At 39.4% G+C, this 27,955-nt stretch overlaps 1 protein-coding gene across 1 annotated transcript in view; it reads left to right on the top strand.

Moving 5' to 3' along the window:
• Window positions 1–7,864: 7,864 nt before the first annotated feature.
• Window positions 7,865–27,955, top strand: part of REC114 (REC114 meiotic recombination protein) — a 108,680-nt gene continuing 88,589 nt past the window's right edge. Inside the window, exon 1 of the mRNA XM_061157908.1 lies at window positions 7,865–8,024. Coding sequence (XP_061013891.1) covers window positions 7,866–8,024 — 159 coding nt within the window. The 5' untranslated portion in view covers window position 7,865. The remainder of the gene's footprint in view (window positions 8,025–27,955) is intronic.

Genomic DNA, 27,955 nt, shown 5'->3' with positions numbered 1-27,955 from the left:
TGTATCTGTTCTGCTGTCTCCTTAGGTTCCTACTGACCTGGAAACAGTTACACCAAGAGGTAGGGTGGCAGCCTTGCTAGTGAAAAGTGAAGTCGCTCAGTCATGTCTGACTCTTTGCGACCCCATGGACTGTAGCCTACCAGGCTTCTCCGTCCATGGGATTTTCCAGGCAAGAATACTGGAGTGGGTTGCCATTTCCTTCTCCAGGAGATCTTCCCGTCCCCGGGACTGAACCCGGGTCTCCTGCATTGCAGGCAGACGCTTTACCGTCTGAGCCCCCAGGGAAGGCCTTGCTAAGCCCCCCTCAAAGAAGGGGCGCTGACTCTTACTCCTGGCTTCATGCGGGGAGCCTGACTCTCCTCCGGCCTTGTGTGGAGCTGTTTGGCTCTTGTCTCTCCTTTGGAATGGGTCTCCTGCCACCATTGTCTGGATCCAGACTTGGAGACCAGCATGCCCCTGGCTTTCACCCTTGCTTGCTATTGTGAATTCCTGGTCCCAGAGATGCTTCCCTCGTCTTTGATCCCAGTTATCTCTTTCTGGTTATCTTTTAATATTGGACCTGTCCTTGCTATATTTCTGGAGATGGAAGAAGTTGTAGAGCAATAAACAACTATATACTATGGTGCCTAGAAGTCTGTGTTGCTTTGCTTTACAAGGATAGCAAAGCCATTTTTATTCAGATCAATAAAGCACTGTTCAAGAGTCTCCACCTAGGTGGAAACACCCCAAATGTCCATCAACTGATGAACAGTAAACAAAATGTGGTATACTTATATAATGGAGTATTATTCAACCATTAAAGAGAATGAAGTACCAATGATACATGCAATTACATGGACAGACATTGGAAATATACTAAGTAAAAGAAGCCAAACATGAAAGGCTGTCTATTGTATAATGCTATTTATAGGAAATATCCAGAACAGGCAAATCCATAGAGACAGAAAGCAGACTGATGGCTTCCAGGAACTGGGGGAGCAGAAAAGAGGGAATGACTGCTAGGAGGTATGGTGTTTCATTTTGGGGTGATGAGAATATCCCAAAACTAGATAGTAGTGATGGTTTTACAACATTGTAAATGGACTAAATGCCACTGAATCGCACACTTTATAATGGCTAAAATAATGAATTTTGTGTTATGTGACTTTTACCACAAGACAAAAAAAGAGTCTCTATTCTTCTGCACAACTTTCCTACTGCTCCCATTTGAATGTATCACTCCTTAACTGCACCAGCACGATACCTGGTCTGTCCCTTTAGTGTGTATCTTCCACATTACATTGCAAATTACCTGTGTCTGTCCCTCTGTCAGACTATAAGCATTTTCAATAGAAGAGCTGTGTCCAATTCAGATTTGTTTCTCTGTTACCTTGCTTAGTGTCTGACACAGAGAAAGCCCAACAAATGCTTGCTGAATCAATGAATGAACAAATTAGCTGAACTCAAACACAACCACTCAAAAAAAAAAAAAAAAAAAAATCACCCTTCCTCAGGGTCTGTCAATTTATTGTTAGAATGCTCCCCTGGGGAAAGGATTTTCATTCAGAAACATATTGTGACACTCTCATGGCTGAAGCCTTTGGTGTGAGAAAACAGTGCAAAGGGCCCTGACCATTCCCTGGGGTCCCCTGAAAATGTTGACCTCCTAGCTTCTGCCAGCCCTGACCTATCATCTGCTGGAGGTGCAACTGCAATGGCTGCAGGCTCAAATATTCAAAATATTCTCAATAACAAAGCTCAGAAATGCTTCTGCTGAGTCATTCTCCAGCACAAAGCGTTTTCTTTATGAGGCTCTCATCTGTCCTCTGAGGCGTAAATTGCAAATATCGCAGCCTCACTCTTCAGAGGTGCGTTAAATGACTTCTCCTGGGTCAGGCAACAAATGATGAAATAAGTGATGCATCAAATTGGGAAAGACTTCAAGGGGGTCTTCCTGTCTATGCTCCTATATATGATTACATATTTGTAGGCTTTAGGGTTATAAATTTCCTGAATACACAGCTCTGAGACTGAAATTTTGAGGTACAAAAATTTCTTCCTCAACTTTAGCTTCAGTTCTTTATGATATGGCTGAAGATGTTTCTTCTTGTTCCAACTTGTGTGGAGACCAAGATAGGAAAGGGTTATTAACCACCTCCCCCACGTCAGTGCTTTATATCCTCAAATGACTTTTAAATTATCCCTTTCACTCTTCCATATTAAAATGTGCAATCTTTTTGTTAAAAATAATTGGGGACCTACCATGTGCCAGGAACTCTGGATTCCAACCTAAGTAAAATATAAACCCGCCCTTCAAAGTGGAAATTCAGTCTTTCTTTAGGGTTTGCTTGAAGTTCCTCTTTCTGACTCTAATCCATCTTGCTAAAATGTGCCCCTAAATCTACCAGCAGGCAAACATTTTACTAGCTTATTATTCTTCTCTGTGTGTTTAATAAATGGAAACAGTCTGTGTTAATCTCTCTTCATGTTGTGCCAATGATCAGCAACCTGTGGACAGGTTGGGATTGTCTGTGCCCAGTCACATTGAAATCCCTTCAATTACCTGAAATGGAGCAGTTAGTTTTTGCCTGTGAAAGAAACAGAGCAGAAACCTGAAAATAATTGCTTTTTACCAGTGAGTGTAGAGTTCCATGGAAACATCCCCTTCTTACACATCATCCCCAGGTCTGACATCACGGAGACACCTCACCTGGCTTGACTTATGCAAACAGGGCTCTTCTGGGAAACCCCACAGACACCAGCAGTGCCCTGCAGTTTCCAATCCCTGTGTGGTTCCTGGAGCTGTGGCTGAGAGACACAGCAGGCAGAGTAAAGATGTGTATTTCTCTGTCATCTAGGAGACTGAAGCCATCATTTTCTTTGCTGTCTCATCCTCCTAGCAAGAAGGGATACATGGGATCCCTAGCCTGCTTTGAAAAAGACATGCTAGGATTCTGAAACTAGCCCTGCAGCTTGCCTCCAGTATGATGCTAACTACTCATAAGACAAGCATCTCTGTCATTGTGCCACCTACAAAATAGTTACACAGTAAAAGGATTTGGGATTTAAAAAAATGTTTAAAAAAGCTGGTAACAGTCTTCTAAGAGGGGGTCAGAGTAGCTCATAGTCACCTGTCATTCATGAGTCCCGACCACAAATACTGTTGTTCTACTGCTGTTGGTCAGCAAGGTATTGAAGGGTCTGCTTTGGATGTGACTTCTCTCTCCTGTCAGTGCCTGTTGTACCATCTTCTTGCATGTGCCTAAATCATAGCTAAATATATGAAGGCAGGGAACTGTCTGCCTTGTTTGTCACTCTCTTAGTTTGGCTTCCCCGAGAAACAGATGCTGGGACAGAAATTTAAGTGCAAGCAATTTATTTGAGAGGAGATTACAGGAAACACTGGTAGGAAAGGCAGGCAGGGAAGCCAAAAAAAGAATCATTACCAAGGAGTTATATCAGGGGTAACTGGAGCCTGATCCCACGGGTGAAGCCTGGGAAATGGGATATTATACAAATCTCAGAGTTGTCCTACCTGAGGAGTGAGGAAACTGGGGTATTTATATCCCAGTTTCCATCAGTCATTGGTTGAGGGCAGTTCCTGTATAATAGTAATTGTATATCAATGCAAAAAAAAGAAGAACCTTAATTCTTACTTCACTTCATGCAAACAATTTAATGCAAGGAGGGTCATATGTCTAGATGTAAAAGACAGAACTATAAAGTTTTCAGATGAAAACATAGGAGAATATATGTACAACCTCAGAGTAGTCAGAGATTTCTTAGGCAGGACACAAAAAGCACTAAAAAAAAAAAAAAAAAACCCTTAAAAATTAATAAAATTGACTTCATTCAGAATTAAATACTTCTGCTCTTTGGAAAACATGGTTAAGAAAACAAAAAGGCAAGTAATAGAATGGGAAGAGTATTTTCAGTACATATATCTAACAACAAACTTGTATCCAGAATATATAAAGAACCCCCTACAAATCAGTAATAATAAAGATTTGAACACATACTTCATGAAATAAAATATACAAATGGCCAGTAAGCTGTTTGAAATGGGGCTCAACGTCATTTAGTATCTGGGAAAGCAAATTAAAACCACAGTGAGATGTTACTATAGATCCACTAGAGTTGCTAAAACTGAAAGGACTTGACATGCAAATGTCAGCATGGATAACTGGAACTCCCATATTTTGCTGGTAGGAGTACAAAATGGTACAACCCCTGTGGAGAACTCTTTGGCAGTTTTTTATGGGGTTAAACACATCTGTCTCTAGAAACCAGCAATTCCACTCCCTCGGTATTTAATGAAGATAAATGACAGCACATCTCTACAAAAAGACTAATACAAAAAATGTTTACAAACAGCTTAAAAAGCCAAGCAAACAGAAAACAATTCAAATGCCTATCAACAAGTGAGGAACAAATCATGATATAATCATGCAACAGAATGCTATTCATCACGAAAAAGAAATGAACTACTGGTTTATACAACATGGATGAAGCTAAAAGACAAAATTACACTGAACAAAAGAAGATATAAAAGAATATATCCTGTGGTTTTATATATAGCTCTCTATATAAATATATATATATATATTTGTGGCTTCTCAGGTAGCTCAGTGGTAAAGAATCTGGCTGTCAATACAGGAGGTCCAGGAGATGCAGGTTCAGTCCCTGGGTTGGGAAGATCCCTTGGAGGAGGAAATGGCAACCCACTCCAGTATTCTTCCCTGGAAAATCCCATGGACAGAGGAATCTGGTGGACTGTAGTCCATGGGGTGCAAAGAGTTGGACACAATAGAGTGACTGAGCACATACATACATACATACATACATATATATATATATATATATATATATATATAAAGTCCAGAAACAAAAAAGCTTATCTACAGTGATTAAAGTCAGATCAGTGGAAAAATTCAGACCAATGGTTGCCCCTGGGTGTTGGAGACTGACCGGAGGGAGGCACTCCTAAGGGAACTTGGTGTTCCAAGTTTGGAAATGTTCCATATCTTTTTTGGATGGTGGTTACATGAATGTATACAGGTGTTAAAACTTGCCTAATTGAATATATAAGATCTGTGTTTTTTATTGTATAAAATTTTTATACCTGAATAAATATTACAGACATATCTTTAAAAATGAAAACACAATGGCCATTAAAAACATGGATTAATTTGTGTTCTGTCTACCCCACCCCGTTAGCCACCCGGTCGTAAGCTTCAGGTAGACAGAACATCTGTTTTATCTTCTGTATTCCCAGCACCTACTACAGTGTCTGGGATCTCTTGGATGCTCAAGTGACATTTGTTAATATCAGAGGTTTTTTTTTCTTTCTTTTTTTTTTTTTTTTATTAGTTGGAGGCTAATTACTTCACAACATTTCAGTGGGTTTTCTCATACATTGATATGAATCAGCCATAGATTCCCCATCCCGATCCCCCCTCCCACCTCCCTCTCCACCCGATTCCTCTGGGTCTTCCCAGTGCACCAGGCCCGAGCACTTGTCTCATGCATCCCACCTGGGCTGGTGATCTGTTTCACCATAGATAGTATACATGCTGTTCTTTTGAAATATCCCACCCTCACATTCTCCCACAGAGTTCAAAAGTCTGTTTTGTATTTCTGTGTCTCTTTTTCTGTTTTGCATATAGGGTTTTTAAGAGCCTCTGTGCATTGAGCTGTGGCTTTGTATCGAGCTGTGGCTTTGTATCTCTCTCTGCAGACATGATCCATTCTTGGCAGACACTGGTGGCTCCAGAAACTCGAGCACAGGTGCATTGTCTAGGAAGGGAGCTTGCAGGTGGGAGCCCAGCAGGGCCCTGGGTGTCCTTGGGCACTGACAGGGTCCCAACTGTGAGCACCATCTGCTCCTGTGAAGGGTGTCTGACAGCATCCACAGCCAGGGACCTGGAAGGTGAGCACCTCTGAGACTGAATATCAGGCTCCCATCCCCATCCTCCTGCCTATGGGGGTGCATGGAAAGTCACTTTAACCCCACAAACAGAAAGTACCCACACATGTGCTGCTTTGTAATTTACCAAGAATTTTCCCACAGATGATCTTACTTTATACTCCCTAAGACCCTGGAAGATTGGTATTGGCTAACTCTGTTTCACAGAGAGGTTAAGTGACATCCCAAGGTCACATAGCTGGCAAGTGGTGGAATTGGGATTCAAACCAAGTTTCTAACCATTTACTACTATATTAAATGCAGTACTGCTGTGTCATTTAAGGAAATTCGGAAGCCATTTCTCAAATCTGACCCCTTCAAGCTCTACTGGACTAATGGAAAGATAACTAACAAATACCCCTTATCTTGAATACAAGTTATTCTACATGCCCCTCAAAGATGAGCCTGCCTGGACCACCACTGTGATAGTGTCACTTCTCTATGTCAATTTTCCATACTCTTCACCATCTACCAAGTAAAATTCAGTCTCCTTAGCTACTGTTCAGTACTCTTCTACCTAACTTATCTTTGTGGCCTCATCTTCCTTAAAACCCCTTGCATTCTGGTTGATTATGTCACTATCCTCATTTCTGCAACTTTACTCTTCAACTTGCCCTCCACCTGGAAGACCAGTTTCATCCATCTTCCCTTGGGATGCTTTTACTGACCTTTCAAGTTGGGACTGAAATGCTACTGCCATTCCAGATTGTAGAGTTTTACATTACCTGAATCCTTAAAGCACCTTTCACTTGGCATTAACGTCAGATATCATGGGTACCTCTCTTTGTCTTCTTTATTAGATCCTAAGGTCCTAGAAGGCTATATTCATGCTTAACATATTTCCATAATCCCTGTAGTTACTAACATAGCTATATACTGTAGACATTTAAAGGTGTTTTGTTGAGTGAATAAATGACCCCTTCTCCAACCATGGCCTATGCATTTAATACCCTTTGAAATGCATGGTTTTAAAAATTGTTTGCATTTTAACTTTATGTGTTGGATTAACACAGCTTCCATCTTCCATACACAATGCTTCCAATTTGACCCAGCCTGCACAGATACCCAAATTCTTTGCAAGTGGGGTAGACTCAAGGAGAGATTGCAGAGTCCACAGTCCTACACCGGCTGCACAAATTGCTTCTACTCTCAGGACACTATTTTGCACCTCCATCTATTCAATGAGGGTAATAATCTCTGTTTTGCTTTAATTTACCACAAGGTTGTTGAGAGAACAAATAACAGATGTAGAAGTGCTTTGTTGATTATAAATCATTCAGACCTGTTACTCAGTTGCACCTGCTGTTTGAGCCTCCCCTTTCATCGTTAGCAACATCCCACTCATTTGCTCCTCTCTTTTAAAGAGAACCGGACCGTCTGGAGGGAATATGTCTAGGGGCCGCAGGAAGATGGGTTTCCTGAATGGTGGGTAGAATTGGGGCTGTGTTTTGGTGGGGTTGAGGTGGGCAGGGCTGTTGTCATCTGAAAGGCTGCTGTGAAAAAGGAAACCACACTTGTCCACATAGCGCAGAGACCTAGCCTAGTCCCAATGTGTAGAAATCTCAAGGCCAGTTACCAGAAAGGTCTCAGAGCCGCAGATGTCCTGGGCTTCCTAACGGAAGTTGAGGGCCGGAACTACTGAAAGGCCAACTACCATTTATAAGCGTCACAGTCCCACTTGAAGGTGGAAGTTACCAACACCACTTTACCCACCAAGATGAGATGCCCAAGGTCCAGAACTACGCCCTTAACCAGAGGACAACCGCAACTCCCTACTCGCCCCACCCTCACGCGAGTCTCTGGGGTTTGTCCATTGGCTTCCACTCTGGGGGAGGGTGGGCCTTGGGTCATTTCGCTTTCTGATTGGCTAGCTGCACCGATTGACAGGCGTGCTGCGGCTGCCCAAGCCAGGAAGAGAAACATGGCGGAGGCGGGAAAAGAGCACGCGGGTCTCGGGTTACGAGCAGGAGATGCGGCACAGTGGCCTTTGCAGCGGTATGGCCGCTTCATGCCCTCCGGCACTGGGGAGCCGCCTGGGCCTGGCCAGGAAGCTGGGATGGCTTCTTCCCCGACATGGAAGGTGAGGCCTGAGGGCGGAAAGGGTTGGGAGGCTCTCACCCGGCAGGGAAGGAGGGACGACTGCAGCCTGATTCCTGAGGGACTGGGATTCTTAACCACTGAGCCACCTAGGAAACCCCTACCTTGTTACCTTATCTTAAATTAGAGATAATAATGGTACCCACTGGGTGGTATGGTTGTGAACTCTAAGTTAATATATATAAATCACTCAAACAGTGCCTCGTATAAAGTTATAGAAGTGTTTATTGATAAAGTTATATAAGTGTTTATTTTGTCCTGGTGATATGTTTTAATGCCACGGGTTGCTGATCATTCACTTCCTTTTGGTCTGGTTTCACTGCTGGATGTGGACCCTGGGGTTTTGGATTGTGCCTGTGTATGTATGTTGGTATGATTTGGGCAGCAGTGGGTAGGAAGAAAGTAAAAGAGAATGCAAATTTCAGGTAAAGGATACAACATGTGCAAAGGCCCTGCACCTGTACAACCTCAGAGAGTGTAATGTACAGACAAAAAGAGTGAGTCTGGTGCTTAGACAACAAGGGGTCAGATGCCATGGGATGAGGTTGTCTAGAGAGGTAGGCAGGTACCTTATGAACAATGTCCTAAAACCAATAGGAAGCCACTAAAGGGTTTTAAGTTGGAGCATTTTCATCTTTGAAAGATCACTTTGGTTGAAGAGTAGAGATAGAATTGGAGAGGAATACGAGTAGAGTTCAGAAGATTCCCTGGAGAAGGGCTAGGTTACCCATTCCAGTGTTCTTGGGCTTCCCTGGTGGCTGAGATGGTAAAGAATCTGCCTGCAATACAGGAGACCTGGGTTTGATCCCTTGGTTGGGAAGATCACCTGGAGGAGGACACGGCAACCCTCTCCAGAATTCTTGCCTGGAGAATCCCCATGGACAGAGGAGCCTGGTGGGCTACAGTCCATGGGGTCTCGAAAGTGGCGGACATGATTTAGCAACTAAATAACAACAACAGGTAGAGTCAGGAAGATCACTTAAAATGCTTTTGCAGTGTGGTGGGCAATAGCTGATAATGACTTAGGAGGGCAAGGGTGGGAGGATAGGGAGGGAGAATGGCAGTAGAGATGGGGAGACCAGGCATGTTACAGCTATGTTTTGGAGGCCAAAATGACCGGACTTGGAGACTGACTGGATATGAGTGGTGAGAATAAAGAGCTCCTGAATTTCTGGCAGGAGCAACTGGACTGGGAAACATTGGAGGAAGAACAGTGAAGGAAGGATCCAAGACTTCAGTTTCAGATGTATTGGGTTTAAATGTATTTATGCAGCATCCAAGTGGAGATGTTGAATGCAAAAACATCTGGGCTGGAGATGTAAATGTGTCATCAACATGAAGGTGACATTCATAGTTAAGAGATGATACAAGATTTCAGGACCAAGCTTCAAGGTCAGGACAGGTAGAGGGGACCGAGTCCCTAAAGCAGATTGCCAAGGGTCAGAGAGTTGGGAGATACCAGGAGAAGGCAAATCCATCAAAGCTACAAGAGATTATTACAAGAGGGAGAGAACAATTAACTTTGTTGAATGATGCTGCAGAGTGAAGAATAATGATGACTAAGGTGTGTCCTTTGGATTTAGCAACATGAAGATCCTTAATGGTTTTTACCAAGAGAAGTTACAGTAGAATGAAGGGGGTGGAAGCCAGATAGGGGTGGGCTGAAGAGTAACTAGTAAGTGAGAAAGTGTGACCAATGTGTGTGGACAATTCTTCTGAGAGATTTGACTGTAAATGTGAGTAGAGATGGGGCATAACGAATTGTTCACCAATTTCTAGACTGTTAGAGCTAAGACCATTAAAAAAAGGCATTAACTACTTAGTTGTATTCTGTAGAGCACATCCTGAGAAATTGTAATAGTTATTGTTCAGTCGCTAAGTCGTGTCTGACTCTTCACAACCCCATGGACTATGGCACTGCAGTCTCCTTTGTCCTCCACTTTCTCCTGGAGCTTGCTCAGATTCATGTCCACTGAGTTGGTGATGCTATCTAACCATCTCATCCTCTGCCCCACCCCCACCCCCCTTTTCCTTTTGCCTTCGGTCTCTCCCAGCATCAGGGTCTTTTCTTCCAGCATATCTTTTTGCCTTTAATACTGTCTGTGGGGTTCTCCAGGAAAGAATACTGGAATGGGTTGCCTTTTCCTTCTCCAGTGGACCATGTTTTGTCAGAACTCATTATGACCTGTTCGTCTTGGGTGGTCCTTCAGGGTATGGCTCATAGCGTCATTGAGTTATGGAAGCCACTTCTCCATAACAAAGCTGTGATCCATGAAGGGGAAGTTGTAGTATAGCTTGCAAATGCAAAATTGAATGAATAGCATTAAATTGAAGAATCACTAATCTATCATAGGATCTTGAAAGAATGGAAACGTTTGAGGACAATTAATTATTGAAATTGCCCAGCAGGTTCCTTGATACCATCTCTTCACACCCTTATAATTCTTTCTCCTCAAGGATCTTTGTTGGGTGCACAGCCTCAGATGCAACTGGGTAACTTTTAGACTCCTATCTTGCAACCTGGAGGTCAGGGACATTAGACCATTCTAAGGAGTTATTACATTTCTTTCCTCTTCTTTGCAAGGCTCTTCATAATTGCTTATAAGGAGCAACACTTTTCAACAGTTTTCAAATGTTTGGCATAAAGCCACAGCTACAGTGACAAGAGATGAGGTTTGCTTTTGCAGTGCTTTTGAAAACTGAACATTTGTACTTTTCTTTGAATCTGTGCCGAACCATCCTACCTGCTGTGATCAGTTTCAGCCTAGGTCTGTCATTTTGGGAGGGAAAAACGAAAGAGAAAACAAGATTTGTTCTATTTTATGTGTTCTGTGACTGTTGTGCAATAGTAATGATAAAAGATGAGCCATCTAAAGAACTGCACTAAGTCCCATGTGAATTTCTTATTTTAAAAATGTGGTACCTGTGCAGTAAGAAAAAAAATGTGTGTTAAGTAAAGCATAAAAATATATTATTTTGGAGAATAGAGTCATTCTGGTCTTTTTTTCTCTAGGGGACTTTTAAAGTTCAACCTTGGTTGAATCTATTTTGAGTTTTTTCATTTTTTCTTAAAATTGTGGGGAGAATCTGATTTCCTGCTCCTGTTCTATATAGTTGTTTAATGACAAAGAAGACTTTCATCACAATGGCCACAATGCTAAGGCAAAAATGTTGATTAAGAGAAAAAAATGAATAGTACAACAAGTGTAGTACTTCTAAGACTTGGAGTCCTGGTTGAGAGGTAAGGTCAAGTCTGAGACATCTTATATAGAGACTATGGAATGTATATGTATATTGATTTATTTGTCTGAATTGAATTATTCTTATGAAAAGTTACTATCTGTAGATAAGTTAACTACAGTTTGGAAGCAGATAAACTTTATTTTTAATTGAAGGATAATTGTTTCACAGAATTTTGTTGTTTTCTGTCAAACCTCAACATAAATCAGCCATAGATATACACCCTCCCTTTTGAACCCGCTCCCATCTCTCTCCCCACCCCGCCCCTCTAGGTTGATTCAGAGCCCCTATTTGAGTTTCCTGAGCCACACAGCAAATTCTCTTTGGCTATCTACTTTACATATGGTAATGTAAGTTTCCATGTTATCCTTTCCATATATCTCACCCTCTCCTCCCCTCTCCCCATGTCCCCATAAGTCTATTCTCTATGTCTGTTTCTCCATTGCTGCCCTGTAAATAAATTCTTCAGTACCATTTTTCTATATTCCATATATGTGCATTAGAATATGATGTTTATCTTTCTCTTTCTGATTCACTTCAGTCTGTATAATAGGTTCTAGGTTCATTCACCTCATCAGAACTGACTCAAACAAATTCCTTTTTCTGACTGAGTAATATTCCATTGTGTATATGTACTGCAACTTCTTTATCCATTCATCTGTCGATCAGCATCTAGGATGCTTCCATGTTCTAGTTATAAATAGTGGTGCAGTGAACAGTGGTATACATGTGTCTTTTTCAATCCTGGTTTCCTCAGGGTATATGCCTAGGAGTGGGATTGCTGGATCATATGGTGGTTTTATTCCTAGTTTTTTAAGGAATCTCCATACCGTCTTCCATAGTGGCTGTATCAGTTTACATTCCCACCAACAGTGCAAGAGCACAAATAAACTTTTTGTAATAATGCAAAAAAAAGTGTGAAAAAAATCAACAATTTAGAGACTTACTTGGTGGACCAGTGGCTAAGTCTCCACACTCCCAATGCAGGGAACCCAGGTTCAATCCATGGTCAGGGAACTAGCTCTCACATGCCGCAACTAGGAGTTCATATGCCAAAGACTGAAGATTCTGCATGCCACAACTAAGACCCAGTGCAGTTAAATAAATAAATATTTAAAAATCAACAGTTTGGGACTGTGCTACTCAGATGTCAATGTGCATATCCGTCATTTCGTAAATCATGACTTAGTAGGTCTGATGTGAGCAGTGAAGTTCTGTAGTTCTAACAAACTTCCAGGTGATACGGGCTGTTGGTTCAAGGACGATACTTTGCAGAGCAAGAGTTTAGAAGACCTTGAATGAAATGGCAACCCTATAGTAAAATTAATAAAAATGGATTTGTGGGGTTATGAGGTAAGGCAATCAGATTAATAATGAATGTGCAAGTGTTTTATTAATAGGGTTAATATTTAAACCATCTGTCATTTAAGTGGAATAAGCAAATGAAACACATCTTGAACTTGATTTTAATTCCTTACATCTGTTAGCCCAGCCTTTCTGAAAGAATTATCATAAATAATAACAGATTGGTCCATTTTATGTATTTTATGCTTGAATGTAATTTAGTCTACTAATTTGAGAATAATTTTGAAAGGTGATGTTAATTGCAAGTTGCTTTTAAATTAAAGTTATATCACATTTTCCACACTCCAAGGATTTCTCAGACATGCCCTAATTGGTTGAACCTGACAGTGTCTTATTTTTTTCCTTTCAAAAGGGGAAAAAATCCTTTAGTTTTTATAGAAGGAACTTAAAATAATTGCCCTACTTAGAAATTAAGAAATAGAAAATGAAGTTTGTACTTAAAATGAAATTTTAAATGCAGATTCAACATAAGATATACTTTGGGTCCTCTTAACAGCATCCTTTGTATTTCATGTGCCTGCATATTACCTAGCATATGATAGGTGCTCAGTAAATATTTGACTGTGTGGTAGCTTACTTTTCTTAAGATAGTGTGATAATTATGATGTGATGATTTAGTTGCTCAGTTGCACTGACTCTTGTGACCTCATGGACTGTAGCCTGCCTGGTTTCTCTATCTGTGGAGTTTTTTAGGCAAGAATACTGGCGTGGGTTGCGATTTCCTTTTCGAGTATCTTCCTGACCCAGGATCAAACCTGGATCTCCTACACTGCTGGTGGTCTCCTGCGTGGCAGGCAGTTTCTTTACTGACTGATCCACCCGGGAAGATATTTCTACTATTTATTGTTTATTTTGGTATTTTTCTTACAGCAGTCCTATGAAGCAAATATTATTATACCATTGTATAGATAAGGAAACTAAAACTCGGAGAGGTTCAGTGACTTGCCCAGGAACACAGAGAACTTAAAGAGAGAATTCACACCCTGGTTTTCATGCCTCTAAAACTTGTCCCTTTAACCACTATGCCATTTGTCTTAGAACTGTTAATATTTCATATGAGGACTAGCTGTTCAGTAATATAGATGAGGAATTTTGAGATTAACACACAGGGTGAAAAATGATAAAAATGATTGTAGCTTTTTTTTTTTAAGGAAAATTTAAGATTCAATAAAACCCCAAGAAAATTATTTTTTAAAATAGTGAAGTAGTAGTTCTTCTTTGCCTACCTGGTAATTTTTGATTGGGTGCCTGATGTGAATTTTGCCCTATTGGGTGCAGGATATTTTTGGATTCCTATAAATACTCTTTGAGCTTTTTGCTGGGATAAGTTATTTGGAAGCAGTGTGATCCTTTCAAGTCTTGCTTTTGAGGTTTGTCAGGTGTGACCAGAGCAGCATTTGATCTGGAGATCTTTTTTTTTCCCCTCCCGAGGTGAAACTCTTCAACATACATGCTCTACCCAATGCCTTTACACTGTGAGGTTTCTCTCTCTGGCTGATAAGAACAGACCCTGTTCCCTGCTCTGTGTGAGCACTCAGGATTGTTCCTGAAGTCCTTTCCGGTGGTTCTTTGCCCAGACTCTGGGCCTTTGCTCCCACACGTGTATGCGCTGAAGATTTGAGGAGGGGTCTCTCTTGGCGTGGCGCTCTACTCTCTGGTATTCCAGCTTGCAGGCTCACCCTGACCTTCCTGGACTTGAGGCTGCGTCCCCCCCACTTAGGGACAGCTAGTCAGGTTCTGCCTGTGCTGCTTCTTGTAGTTTGGCCTGGAAACTTTCTCCAAGAAGTATTCTAGGTCAATGGTAAGACTCACTTCCTTTTTTTCTGTTATTTCTCAGGAATCATGTCCTTTATTACTTGATAGCCAGTGTCTTAAAAACTGTTGTTTCCTCTAATTTGTGCAGCTTTTTAGTTGTTTCAGGCAGGAAGGCCTGTTACATACATTAGTTTGACCAGAAGTGGACATCCATAGTGGGTCATTTGATTCAGCCCCATTTTGTCATTTTTCAATTCAGTTCATCAGTTCAACAAAAATTACTGATTTATCTACCGGGTACTTGTCATTTACTTAGGCACTGGAGAGGCTATGGAATTATCCTTGTGTTTCGTCACAGTCTTCAAATATTGGGGCACTTGAGTACAGGATTACACGTAGGGTCTGATCACTGAAGTGGTGTTTCTCAAGGTGTAATAGGCAGACTGTTTTCACCAGTCCCTTGAGGTGCTGGTTGAAGATGCAGATTCATGGTTCCTGCACTAGGCCTAATGAATCAGAATCTCTAAGGATGGCTCTCCAAGTGATTCTTATGTACTGCAATCTGTCTTCATGCCCCAATTCTGAAGGAAAGGTGAGGGAGAGGGAACAGTTGATAAAGTAATACTGATATTGTTTAATTATTTATAATTTATGTAGTAATTTCATAAACCTCTTCCCACTAATTCTCACATTTAATATCTCTATTTAAATCTTATTACCCTTTTATACACAAGAAGCTGAGCTGGGCTAGGTTAAATAGCTTGCCAGAGGTTTACAAAGAAATGGAAGAACTGATTGTAAAACTCTTGTCTTCTTCAAGCCATTCTGCTGTATACTGCTGCTTCCTTCAGTGGTACCTCCTTTTATGAAGATGTAGCGGGGATGGTCATCAAGAGTTGTTATTCTTTCATGTAGGTTGCTTTTTTAAAAAGTTGACAGATTATGTTGCTTTATTAATTAGTATTAAGATTGGCTGCGAATAACAGAAAATGCAAAATAACAATGGATTAAATAAAATGAAAGTTTATTTTTTACATAACAGCACAGGGCTGGTATGATACTCCATAGTGTCAGGAAATGAGAATCCTTCTGTTTTGTTCCTGCCATGTCTCTGTCTCACAGTCCGCAATAGAACTGATATTCTGGATGGCCTGGTGGAGGAAGGGATGAGAAAGTAGACAAAGGGTTCATACTTGCTGTCCCGTAAGGAAGTTTCTGGTTAGTTGCCACATGACATTTTCTGCTGTAGCCAGAACTTAGACCTATGGTCGTCTTAACTGTATGAACAGTTGGCATATGTAGTCTGAATTCCATGAGATCATATGTCCAGTGAGAATCAGGGGCTCTCTTACCATATAAGGAAGAAAATGGCTATTGGAAAACAACTGGAAGTCTCCGCTAAGAAGTGACAACTCATTCCTGGTTGGAACTCAAAAAGCATTTCTAATAACAACAACAACAAGCAAAAAAACTTATTTAGTACATAATTACTATATGTCAGTACCTAGAAAGGTGATTGACAGACATCCCCCAAATATTTATTGAATCAATGAATCAAGGTCAGGTATTCTGGTAAATATCTTACATGATATCATTTAATCTTTTGATGACCCTATAAGGTAGTTATTACTATTTGTATTTTATAGATGAGGAAGTAAGTGTACTTGTAAGTTGCAAAACAAGGATTTGATCCTAAATCTTTCTATTCCAGATAGTAGTAGTCATTAGTGTTGTTCACCAGGTTTTACTAAGATTGCATATCTCTGGTCTCTTTGAAGTTGTGTGTCATGTGACTGGTTTTGACCAGTGAAAGGTGAGCAGATGAGCAGAAGGTGCCTATGGAATATGCAGGAGCTTTAAGAGCCAGTGGATGATTCATCATCTTCTTTCTCTTTACTTCAGTATGGCAAGTATTGGCTGCCCTAAGTCCTATAGTGAAAATGATAGGCAGTGTGAGGTAGAATGGGAAGACAGGTAGAAGGAGGCATGGGTAGTGTGAGTGAGAAATAAAACCTTTGCTTTGGGGAGTTGTTAATTTCTACAGCACATTCTAGCCTACATCTGACTGATACAGAAATAATTTTTATAATTGTGGTTGTTTAATTGAATTGTATGTCACATACAGCGTACATTGTAGATTGCTTAGGCTTTTCTGGAAGGATCTTCTAACAGATGTTCTAACATTTTTTTTTTTTCTTTTGACAAAATCATCACTTGTTCCAAAGTACCAGATTATAAATACATATTTCCAACTCTATTCTCCTTAAAAAACAAAAAGTTAATTTGATTGTATAACAGGCATAGTTTTCATAGAGGCTATGGCTTATTTGCAAACATGGTTTAAGGTAGAGTTTATCTAGACAAATATTTTGAAGAATTTTTTTCAGTTTAGTGGTTGAAGAAGTCTCAGAAGTTATAGTTTAAAATGAGGCCTGAGAAAATAAAAATTCATTTATGTTTAGGATTTGTTCCCTGCCCTCTTTGTGCTGGACACTGTTCAGGGCTCTGTTTAGAGATGATTAAGGCATCACCATTGGGAAATACAGCCAGTTAAGCTCAAGTACCTGCTTATTTGGAATATCGGGTGCTTCTCACCTAAAAATGACAATATGGCATCTGAGAAATAAATTAGAGTGTTTCTTTAACTAGATTTAGAAATACAGTTTGGATATTGGAACTGTTATAGTTGTGAATGAACCTTGTTAGTGAATAAATAGAAGATAGTGACTATGAAGATAGCAAGGCAGGTGCAGAGGCCTAGGATAGGTGTGCCAGTGGGAGGTACTACTTTCTAGTATGGTGCTGCTAAAGTCGCTTCAGTCGTTTCCAGTTCTTGGCAACCCTATGGACCATAGCCCACCTGTCCGTGGGATTCACCAGACAAGAATACTGGAATGGATTGCCATTCCCTCCTCCAGAGGATCTTCCCAACCCAAGGATGGAACCTGCATCTCTTATGTTTCCTGCATTGGCAGGCAGGTTCTTTACCACTAGCACCACCTGGGAAACCCTTCTTTCTAGTATAATTGGTAATTTTTATAGTATTTATTAGTTTGGGAGATTTTCAAGGATTTCTAAATGTATTGGAGAAATGTCCTATAACTGTGTTTTATAGAAAGATCAATAACCAGAGGGACCTTGATTGGTAATCCGGCCATAAAGCCATAAAAATCTTATTCCTCTGTTGGAAGGTAGGTATTTTGAGTAAATATATTCTGCTTATGGCTAGTAATCAAGGTGAACAAGTTAACTTCAATAGCTAGGTTTAAAAGCACTTGAAAATTTTACAGTCATTAATTTTATTGGATATATGTGGTAAAAAGAAGGGGAATCACATCTCTTGCTCTGATGCATGAGATCATATTTTTAGATTCTAAAGAAAAAGCAAATTGCCCAGGTAGTTTTTTTTGGTTTGGGTGTTATGCTCTTAATAATTGTATGTGTTTTTGTTATTGTTAACACTTTACATTTCTGTGAAACATCAAAAGCAAAATACTGAATTTTACAGTTTGGTAATGGTTGTATAGCAGGACCACTTTTATTAGCATAATATACCCTACAAGTTTGTTGAAATAATTTATGAGTCTCTTTAGCTACCAAGAGTGACTAAAGAGGCAACTAATAGTCTACTTAACAATTTCACACATTTCCATATTTTATGATGCATAAATCAGCAGTTTGGGCCAGTATATAGAGCTGTGACACTTTCTAAGGGGTCTTAAAAGCAGGAAGAAACTCAAGTACATAATTTAGTTTGTCCCATCTGACAGGTAATGCTAGCCTTTTGTGTAAATATAATTTAAGTACATTTGAAGTACTTTTCTATATTTCCATATATTTCTTTTAATCTTTTTGCTAGTTTTAGATTAGTCCTATAGTACATTCTTGCACAAATACATGAATTTAAAATAGAAGACTCTCTGATCATTTCACCAATATATTAATAGAAGCTGTGCCTGAAAAGCCTGCTTGTGATAGGCACACTCTGTATCTCAGTGTGTGCTACTGTGTTGATGGCAAAATACTGCATAGCCAGAGGTCAGGTTGATGTAGATCTTTCTTTCCCCAGTTTTATTGCAATATAATTGACATTTAACAGTGTATAAACTTAAGATGTACAAAATAATGATTTTATATATATATATATATATATATAGTGAAATGATTGCCACAGTAAGTTTAGTTAACCTCCATCACCTCACACAGTTACACGTTTTTCCCTTGTGATGAGAACTTTTAAAATCTGTCAGCAACTTTCAAATACCAATACAGTATTGCTAGTGTAGTCATGATGTTGTACATCTCCAGAACTTATTTATTATATAACTGGAAGTTTGCACCTTTTGACCACCTCTACCCATGTTGCTCACCACCCTCTTTTTTTTCCCACCAGTCTGTCCTGTTGCTATGAATTTGTTTTTTTCTTTTTTAATTCCACTGTGATATCATCCAGTATTTGTCTTTTTCTGACTTATTTCACGTAGCATAATACTCTCAGGGTTCATTCATGTTGTCACAAATGGCAGAATTTGTTTCCTTTTTTTTAATGGCCCAATAATGTTCTATTGTGTATATGTGTATCCACACACCATATTATTTTTTATCCATTCATCTGTTGATGGACACTTAAACAATTAAATAATGCTCCATGAACATGGGTAGATACCTCTTTGAAATAGTGATTTTGTTTCCTTATGATGTATTCCACACAGAAGTGGAGTTGCTAGACCATGTGGTAGTTCTACTTTTAACTTTTTTTTTTTTTAGGAAGCTCAATACCGTTTTCCATGGCAGCTGTCCCAGTTTACATTCCCACCAGCAGTGCACAAGGGTTCCCTTTCTCTACACCTACCAGCACTCATTACTGCTTGTCTTTTTGATAATATTAATAGCCATTCTGACAAATGTGAGGTGTATCTTATTGTGGTTTAGATTTTATTTCTCTGATGGTTAGTGATGTTGAGCACTTGTATCTGTTGGACGTGAACTAGTTCTTTAGAAAAATGTCTATTCAGATCCCTTTCCCATTTTAAAATTGGATTAACTGGTGTTATGCTATTGATTGGTATGAACTCCTTGTATATTTTTTTAATATTAACCCCATGTAAGATAGGTGGTGAGCAAATATTTTCATCCAGAGCTTGTCTTTTCATTTTGTTGGTCATTTTTTGATGTACAGAGTTTGTTGGTTTGATGTAGTTCCAGTTGTTTATTTTTGCTTTTGTTGCTTATGCTTTTTTTTTTTTCATTTATTTTTATTAGTTGCAGGCTAATTACTTTACAGTATTGTAGTGGTTTTTGCCATACATTGACATGAATCAGCCATGGATTTACATGTGTTCCCCATCCCAATCCCCTCTCCCGTCTCCCTCTCCATCCCATTCCTCTGGGTCTTCCCAGTGCAATATCCAAAAAAAAATCATTGCTGAGACCAGTGTCAAGGAGCTTTTTCCCATTGTTTTCTTTGAGAAGTTTTATGGTATCAGGTCTTACATTTAAGTCTTTAACTCATTTTGAGTTAAATTTGTGAGTGATGTAAGATAGGGATCTAGTTTCATTATTTTACATGTGAGTATCCGATTTTCCCAGTATCATTTATTGAAGAGACTGTCTTTTCTCCATTGAGTATTCTTGGCTCCCTTGTCAAATATTTGTTGATCTGTATATACCTGTGTTTTTTCCTGGATTCTCTATTGTGTTCCATTGGCTTATGTGTCTGTTTTTTTTTTTTTTTTTTTGCCTGTACCATAATACTGTTTTGATGACCTAAATCTTAAGCCACTAGAAAGAGAAGATATGAATGTGATGTTCTGACACATTAAAATGATCTTTTTTTGCGAAAACTGTCATTAAAAATAGCTTTTTAAAAAATTTTCTGTTGTGCTAATGTGAACATTCCAGCAAAATGCTAAATTTTCACCCATTAAAAATATTTCCCAAGAGCCATAAATAAGTAATTTTTTTTCTCAGTTTCCTAGATTGTATTAGGCATTATGATATTTGGAATTTCTTGGATGGGTTAGGATATTTCATGTAGTACTCTACTACATGTAAGCTGAATGCTTTTCTTTACCCTTTACTTAATCAACAAAAAATCTTTAGTAAAACTTTTTATTATGCTTGAATTTCTTTAATAAAGGTAAATAGAAGAGTATAGTAGACTCACACGTCCATATTAACAGTTTCAACAGTTACCAACTCATGGTCAATCTAGCTTCATTGATACTCTTTCCATGTCCATCATGTTTGACTGTACCTGGTCTTAGTTGCAGCATATGGGATCTAGTTCCCTGACCAGAGATGGAACCTGGGCCCTCTGCACTGGGAGCATGGACTCTTAGCCACTGGACCACCAGGGAAGTCCCCACTATGTTATTTTGAAGCACATCTCAGCCATCTTAGCATTTTATCAATATTTTAGTTTGTATCTCTAAAAGATAGAAACTTAAAAAACTCCACAATCATAAAACCATTTTTTACCCCCCCCAAAAAAAAACAGTTCCTTGATATTATCAAATAGTTAGTGCTCAAATTTCTAATAGTTTCATAAGTTTAATAATTCTTTTAAACAGGAGCATACATGGTGATTGATTAGTATTTGTTTTCATCTTTAAAGTTTCTTCCGTATGTTTCCCTGATCTACCCCTCTTCCTTCCTTGCAATTCATTTGTTGAAGAAACTGAGTTCTGAAGAGTTTCTGACTATATGATTTTGTGACTGCATCTCTGGAGTGCAATTAATGCGATCCTTAGTCCTCTGTATTTCTTGTGAATTGATAGCTGAATCCAGAGGCTTGATAAAATTCAGATTCAGTTCTTTTGTTTTGGGGGGTTATGGCTAGACTACCTGGTAGGCACCACCTATTGGAAGTGTGTCGTGCCTGTTCATGTCTCTGGAGTTGCAGCTGTTGCAGCACATGCCTTTTTTGTTGTTCAGTCTCTCAGTCATGTCCTCTCTTTGCGACCTCATGGACTGCAGCACACCAGGCTTCCCTGTCCTTCACCATCTCCTGGAGCCTGCTTAAACTCATGTCCATTCAGTCGGTGAGGCCATCCAACCATCTCGTCCTCTGTCGTCCCTTTCTCCTCCTGCCTTCAATCTTTCCCAGCATCAGGGTCTTTTATAATGAGTTGGCTCTTCACATCAAGTGGCCAGAGTATTGGAGCTTCAGCATCAGTCTTTCCAATGAATATTCAGGGTTGATTTTCTTTAGGTATGATTGGTTTGATCTCCTTACTGTCCAAGGGCCTCTCAAGAGTCTTCTCCAATACCACAGTTCAAAGGCATGAATTCTTGGGCGTTCAACCTTCTTTATGATCCAAATGTCACATCCATACATGACTACTGGAAAAACCATAGCTTTGACTATAAGACCTTTGTCAGCAAAGTAATGTTTCTGCTTTTTAATATGCTATCTAGGTTGGTCACGGGTTTTCTTCCAAGGAGCAAGTGTCTTTTAATTTCATGGCTGCAGTCACCATCTGCAGTCATTTTGGAGCCAAAGAAAATACTCTGCTACTGTTTCCATTGTTTCCCCATCTATTTGCTATGAAGTGATGGGACCAGATGCCATGATCTTCGTTTTTTGAATGTTGAGTTGTAAGCCAGCTTTTTCACTCTCCGCTTTCACTTTATCAAGAGGCTGTTTAGCTCCTCTTGGCTTTCTGCTGTAAGGGTGGTGTCATCTGTGTATCTGAGGTTATTGATATTTCTCCCTGCAATCTTGTTTCCAGCTTATGCTTCATCCAGTCCAACATTTTGTTTGATGTACTCTGCGTATAAGTTAAACAAGCAGGGTGACAGTATACAGCCTTGATGTACTGCTTTCTCAATTTGGAACCAGTCTGTTGTTCCATGTCCAGTTCTGTTGCTTCTTGACCTGCATACACATTTCTCAGGAGGCAGGTCCGGTGGTCTGGTATTCCCATCTCTTTAAGAATTTTCCACAGTTTGTTGTGATCCACACAGTCAAAGGCTGTAGCATAGTCAATGAAGTAGAAAATTGTTCTGCTATTTGTTTAATCATTGCCTTTACTCTGTCTGTTTCTCTTCTTCCACTTTTGCTCCTGTTTTTAAGATTTGTTCTCCTGTGGCTGAGTATTTGTTTCACATTATCTTGTACGTGTGATTTCTTCCTCTTTGTAGTTATGCTCTGTGTTTCTGAATATTTCTCCTACTTGATCATTCAGACCATTAATTTGGTCTCACCAGTGTCCATCCAGTTCTTCAGTTAAGCTACTGAATTTTTATATTTGTAAAGCATGTTTTTAGCTCCAAGGCGCATTAAATGTTATTTATAATAATAGTTGTTATTTTTTGGCTCAAGTTGCTGTTGATCTCCTCCTGCAGTGTGTTTACTGCTCAGAGCTACGTGTTCTGTGTGTTCTGTTTGTTCTTTGTCTCTTTAGCCTATTTGATATGTTGTTATTTTCCTTTAACTTATGCCTCTTTTTACCTTTGGGGCTCAAGCCCAGTATACCTTAAATGTTAAGTGTTGGAATGTGCGTGAGTCTCACCTTCTAGGTCTTCTGTAGAGGAGTACAAAGGACTCAGCTGAGTAAGTTGCCCAGCTCCACTATGACTCCCTAAAGGCTGGGAGAGCACTCAGAATTTCAGAATACACAGGCTAATCTTCCTGGCATAGTCGACCAATTTCTATGAAGCCCCAAATGGATAATTTTTAACACTTTCCTCTCCTAAATGATGAAATTATTTTCACAAAAATTTCATAAAGAAAATTATTTATTATGCAGACAGCAAAAGTTCTTTATTGAGATTCATTATTATAAGCATGGCAGTGAGATAATTAAGGAAAAGGAAATGCACACAATAGTGTAAGGCAGGAAGTAAAAGCACAAATGCTTAGCCAGTTGTTTTTATATCTATTGAACAGCTAAATGTTTGCACTTTGCTTCTTTGGTTAGAGGCTGATACTTTATGTAATTAATTTCTTTGAGAAGTGATTTAAAAAGGTAAAACTGAAAATCTCCACAGGTACAGTTTAGGCAACTGATGATAAAATTGCTGATATGTTTTATTCTCTTTTTGTTATTTAGTTTGGAAACATTTAACAGTTGTAAAAGAATAATATTTTAATATTAAAAGTATTATTCAAATTTAGTAAAATATTTTGAGTGTGAACTAAAATTTGCACTTGCCAAACAAAAACATTCCATCTTGTTGCTTGCACTTTGGTTGTTTTAAAATTTTCAACACAAATATAAATGCCAAAGAGAAGGTTCCATGAAATGACAGCTTTGTAGTAACTCAAGTTCTGTTTCCTAGTCTTTATAATCCCTGTGCTGTCATTGTTTATTTTGAATCTATGATTTAAATGTAGAAGAATGTTGTACCACAGGGTTCAAATCAAGTGCATCCTAAGAAAGGGTTTGAGACAAGAACTTTGCAGCAAGCTTGAAGTATATCAAAGCCTTGTGAACTTCTCTTGAGGCAGATATAGGTGGTTAAGTCTGCATATATGTGTGCCAACTTTATAATTGGGAGTTTTCCAGATGAATGTCTATGTAGGAAACAAAGTTTATTAAAGAATAAATAATAAAAATCTGAAAATTTGAATCTTAGGTAATGTATTATTTATTTATTTATATTTTGTAATGTATTGTTTAAACTCAGCAGTATGTATTATTTAAACTCAGCAGTTGTTTAGAACTTAGATCAACAAAAGATTTTTTTCAGGGAGGGGTATTTCATCGGTGACATTGATTAGAATTGCTAGCACTTGGTGGTAATAAGGAGCAGCTGCTTTTTAGTGAGTTCAGCTATTGTTTATAAATTCTCAGCAAAGCATTCACTTATTGCCTGCACCAGGGTTGACTGCTCTCACCATCCCACTCTTGGTATGCCACTAATTATATTTATTGTTTACTGTTGTCTATACCTTGTCTTGCATCTCATTCCGCATTAGATCCACGAGGGCAGCTAATGTTTTGTTCAGTGATGTATCCCATCTAAAAAATGCTTCTGAGTGTCAGTTAGGTGCTCAGTAAATATTTGTTGAATGAGCAAATGAATCAATGAAGCGGTCAAGGACATTCCTTTCTATGTTTTTTTTTTCTTTCCCAAACACTTATAAGAGAGAGCAATACATAGTGGGTACGTTGTTAATGTTAACTGACTGACCTAAACACTTGGTTTATGGCCTCTTCTTTGGACCCTTGAGTTTCCATATGAATTCTAAAATCAGCTTGTTAATTTCTTCAAAAGAATTTAAAGTTTTATTATTGCTGTAACAAATTGCTACAGACTTAGTGACTTAAAAAAAAAAACACCCAAACTTAGTTTGCTTATACTTTGCTTACAGTTCTGGAGGTCAGAAGTCTAAAACAGGTCTTAAAAGGCTAAAATTAGGGTGTCAGCAGGACTGCACTTCTTCTGGAGGCTTTAGGGGAGACTTACTTCTTCCCTGTTCCAGCTTCTAGAGGCTGCCTGAGTTTCTTGCCTTCTACCCTTCCCTCTTCAAAGCCAGCAGTCGCGTTTCCTTCTCTGACGGACTCTTCTGCCTCCTCCTTTCCCTTACAGGGAACGTGAGGATTCCATTGGGCCCATCTGGATAATCCAGAATTCTCTCTTGTCTCTAGATCCTTAACTTAATCACATCTGCAAAGTCCCCTTTGCCATGTAAGATAAGATATTTACAGATTCCAGGGATAATGTCAGGAAGCTTTGGGTGGGGATTATTATTCTGCCTATGTCAGCATTTGACAGCATTTAACAATATTAAGTTTTCCTACGTGTGGACAAAGTATCTCTCTCCATATATTTACTGTATATTTCTGTCAGTTTTCAGCTTGTAGATCTTTTACTCATTTTGTCATATTTATATTAATACCTAACTAGTTCATATTTTTCATGCTGTTGTAAATTTTGATGTTTTTAAAATCCCAGATTCCGTTGTTCTTTACTAGTTTGTATATATTTAGTTTTCATGTATTGATCTTGTATCCTGCAGTTGTTCTAAAAGTCATTTGTTAGTTCTAGGGAAGTAAATTTGATTTTCTATATAAATGATCTTATTATCTGTGAATTAAGATAGTTAAGACAGTTTTTCATCTTTCTTTCTAGTCTGAGTGCTTTTTCTTTTTCTTGCCTAATTTCAGTGGTTAGAACTTCCAGTACAGTGTCGAATAGAAGTGGTGATATTCTTGTCCCTTATCTTAGAGAGAAAGCTTTTAGTCTTTCACTGTTAAGCATGATGTTAACTGTAGCTTTTTCATAAATGCCCTTCATCAGCTTGAAGTTCCTTCTATGCCTAGTTTGCTGATTTTTTTTTTTTAACTCGGGAATGGATACGGAATATAGTCAAATGTCTTTTGTATATTCTTCCATTTATTGAGCAGTGATCCTATGATTTTTCTTTTTTAGTTTATTAACATGGTGAATTACATTCAGTTCAAAATACTTCCTAATTTCTCTCTTAATTTCTTATTTACCCATGGGTTATTTAGAAGTTCAGTTCAGTCACTCAGTCGTGTCCCACTCTTTGCAACCCCATGGACTGTAGCATGCCAGGCTTCCTGTCTATCACCAACTCCTGGAGCTTACTCAAACTCATGTCCATCGAGTCAGTGATGCCATCCAAACATCTCATCCCCTTCTCCTCCTGCCTTCAATCTTTCCCAGTATCAGGGTCTTTTCCAGTGAGTCGGTTCTTCACATCAAGTGGCCAAAGTATTGGAGTTTCAGCTTCAACATCAGTGCTTCCAGTGAATATCCAGGACTGATTTCCTTTAGGATGGACTGGTTGGATCTCCTTGCAGTCCAAGAGATTCTCAAGAGTCATCAGCAACACCACAGTTCAAAAGCATCAATTCTTCAGCGCTCAGCTTTCTTTATAGCCCAGCTTTATAGTATTTAGAAGTACATTGTCTAGTTCCAAAATATTTGGGAACCTTTTCAGAGATCTTTCTGTTTCTGATTTCTAACTTAATTTGTGCTCAGAGAACATACTTTAAAATTTACTAAGACTTGTTTTATGGCCCAGAGTTTGGCCCGTGTCAGTAAATGCTCTGTGTACACTTGAGAGGAATATATATTTTGCTGATATTGAGTGGTGCCCTGCTGTGCTTAGTCAGTGTCATGTCTGACTGTCTGTAACCCCATGGACTGTAGCCCGCCAGGCTCCTCTGCCCATGGAGATTCTCCAGGTAAGAATATTGGAGTGGGTTGCCATGCTCTCCTCCAGGGGATCGTCCCAACCCAGGAATCAAACCCAGGTCTCCCACATTGCAGGCGGATTCTTTACCATTTGAGCCACCAAAGAAGTACAAAAATACTGGAGTGGGTAGCCTGTCCCTTCTCCACGGGATCTTCCCGATCCAGGAATTGAACCAGGGTCTCCTGCATTGCAGGCGGATTCTTTACCAGCCGAGCTACCAGGGAAGCCCATTGATATTGAGAGGAGTGTTGGGTAAATGTCAGTCAGGTCATGTTGGTTGGTAGTGTTGTTCAAGTCTACTGTATGCTTGCTACTTTTCTGTGTGCTTGTCAGTTATTGAGAGTGGGTATTGAAGTCTGACTATAATTGGGGATTTGTTTACTTTTCCTTACAGTTCTATCAATTATCGCTTAATGTATTTTTATGGTTTTTTTTTTTACAAATGTTTATTTTAATGAAGCTGGTACAGATGATGTCCATTTAAAACCTATATATCCCAGGCCAAAAAGTATAAATAAAGTGTTCTGTTATATATACTTCTGCATGAATAACGTTAACTGCTAATGAAAATTAGAACTTTTCTGGAATGTTTTGACAAGATTTTTCTTTCATCTTAAAATGCTTTCTTTCAGTGAAGCCATCTTTGGTCATTATTCTCACCACCTCTGTCATCTTGATGCCAACCGGGTATTCCACTTCTTTTGGTCCAGACCCTCAGATGTTACCCTGGAGAAGGAAATGGCAACCCACATTCTTGCTGGGAAAATTCCATGGACAGAGGAGCCTAGTAGGCTGCAGTCCATGGGGTCACAAAGAGTCGGACACGACTGAGCGACTTCACTTTCTTTCTTTTTCAGATGTTAAAAGTAGCTTCAAGTTAAGGAAAGGTCATTTTTCCACAGTTCAGTTCTCTGAAAGACTTCCGACTCCAGCTGAAAGTCACAGACCGGGAGTGAAGCAGTCACATGCTGCAGGGCTGATTGGAAAGTCATTATATAACAATCATTATATAGCACTTGCAATGGGTGATCTTATTATCACAAGCCTGCAAATCCACGGTTCTGGGAAAGGTGGCCTCTCTTGGCACAGAGTGCAGTATGAAGGGGGCTGAGATTTGATCGGGCTTCCCAGGTGGTGCAGTGGTAAAGAACCCGCCTGCCAATGCAGGAGACGCTGGTTCTGTCCTTGGGTCAGGAGTATCCGCTGAAGTAGGAAATGGCAAGCCATTCCAATATTCTTGCCTGGAAACTTCCACGGACAGAGGAGCCTGGGGGGCTATAGTCCATGGAGTTGCAAAGAGTGGTTAGACACAACTGAGCATGCATGCATGCATGAGGTTTGATCACCAAATCAGCACGATTAAAACAAGCGATAACAAA

This window comes from Dama dama, chromosome 12 (genome assembly GCF_033118175.1).
Source record: "Dama dama isolate Ldn47 chromosome 12, ASM3311817v1, whole genome shotgun sequence".
Taxonomy (NCBI): Eukaryota; Metazoa; Chordata; class Mammalia; order Artiodactyla; family Cervidae; genus Dama; species Dama dama.
The sequence above is the reverse complement of the archived record's forward strand: the minus strand, read 5'-3'. Positions and strand labels throughout refer to the sequence as shown.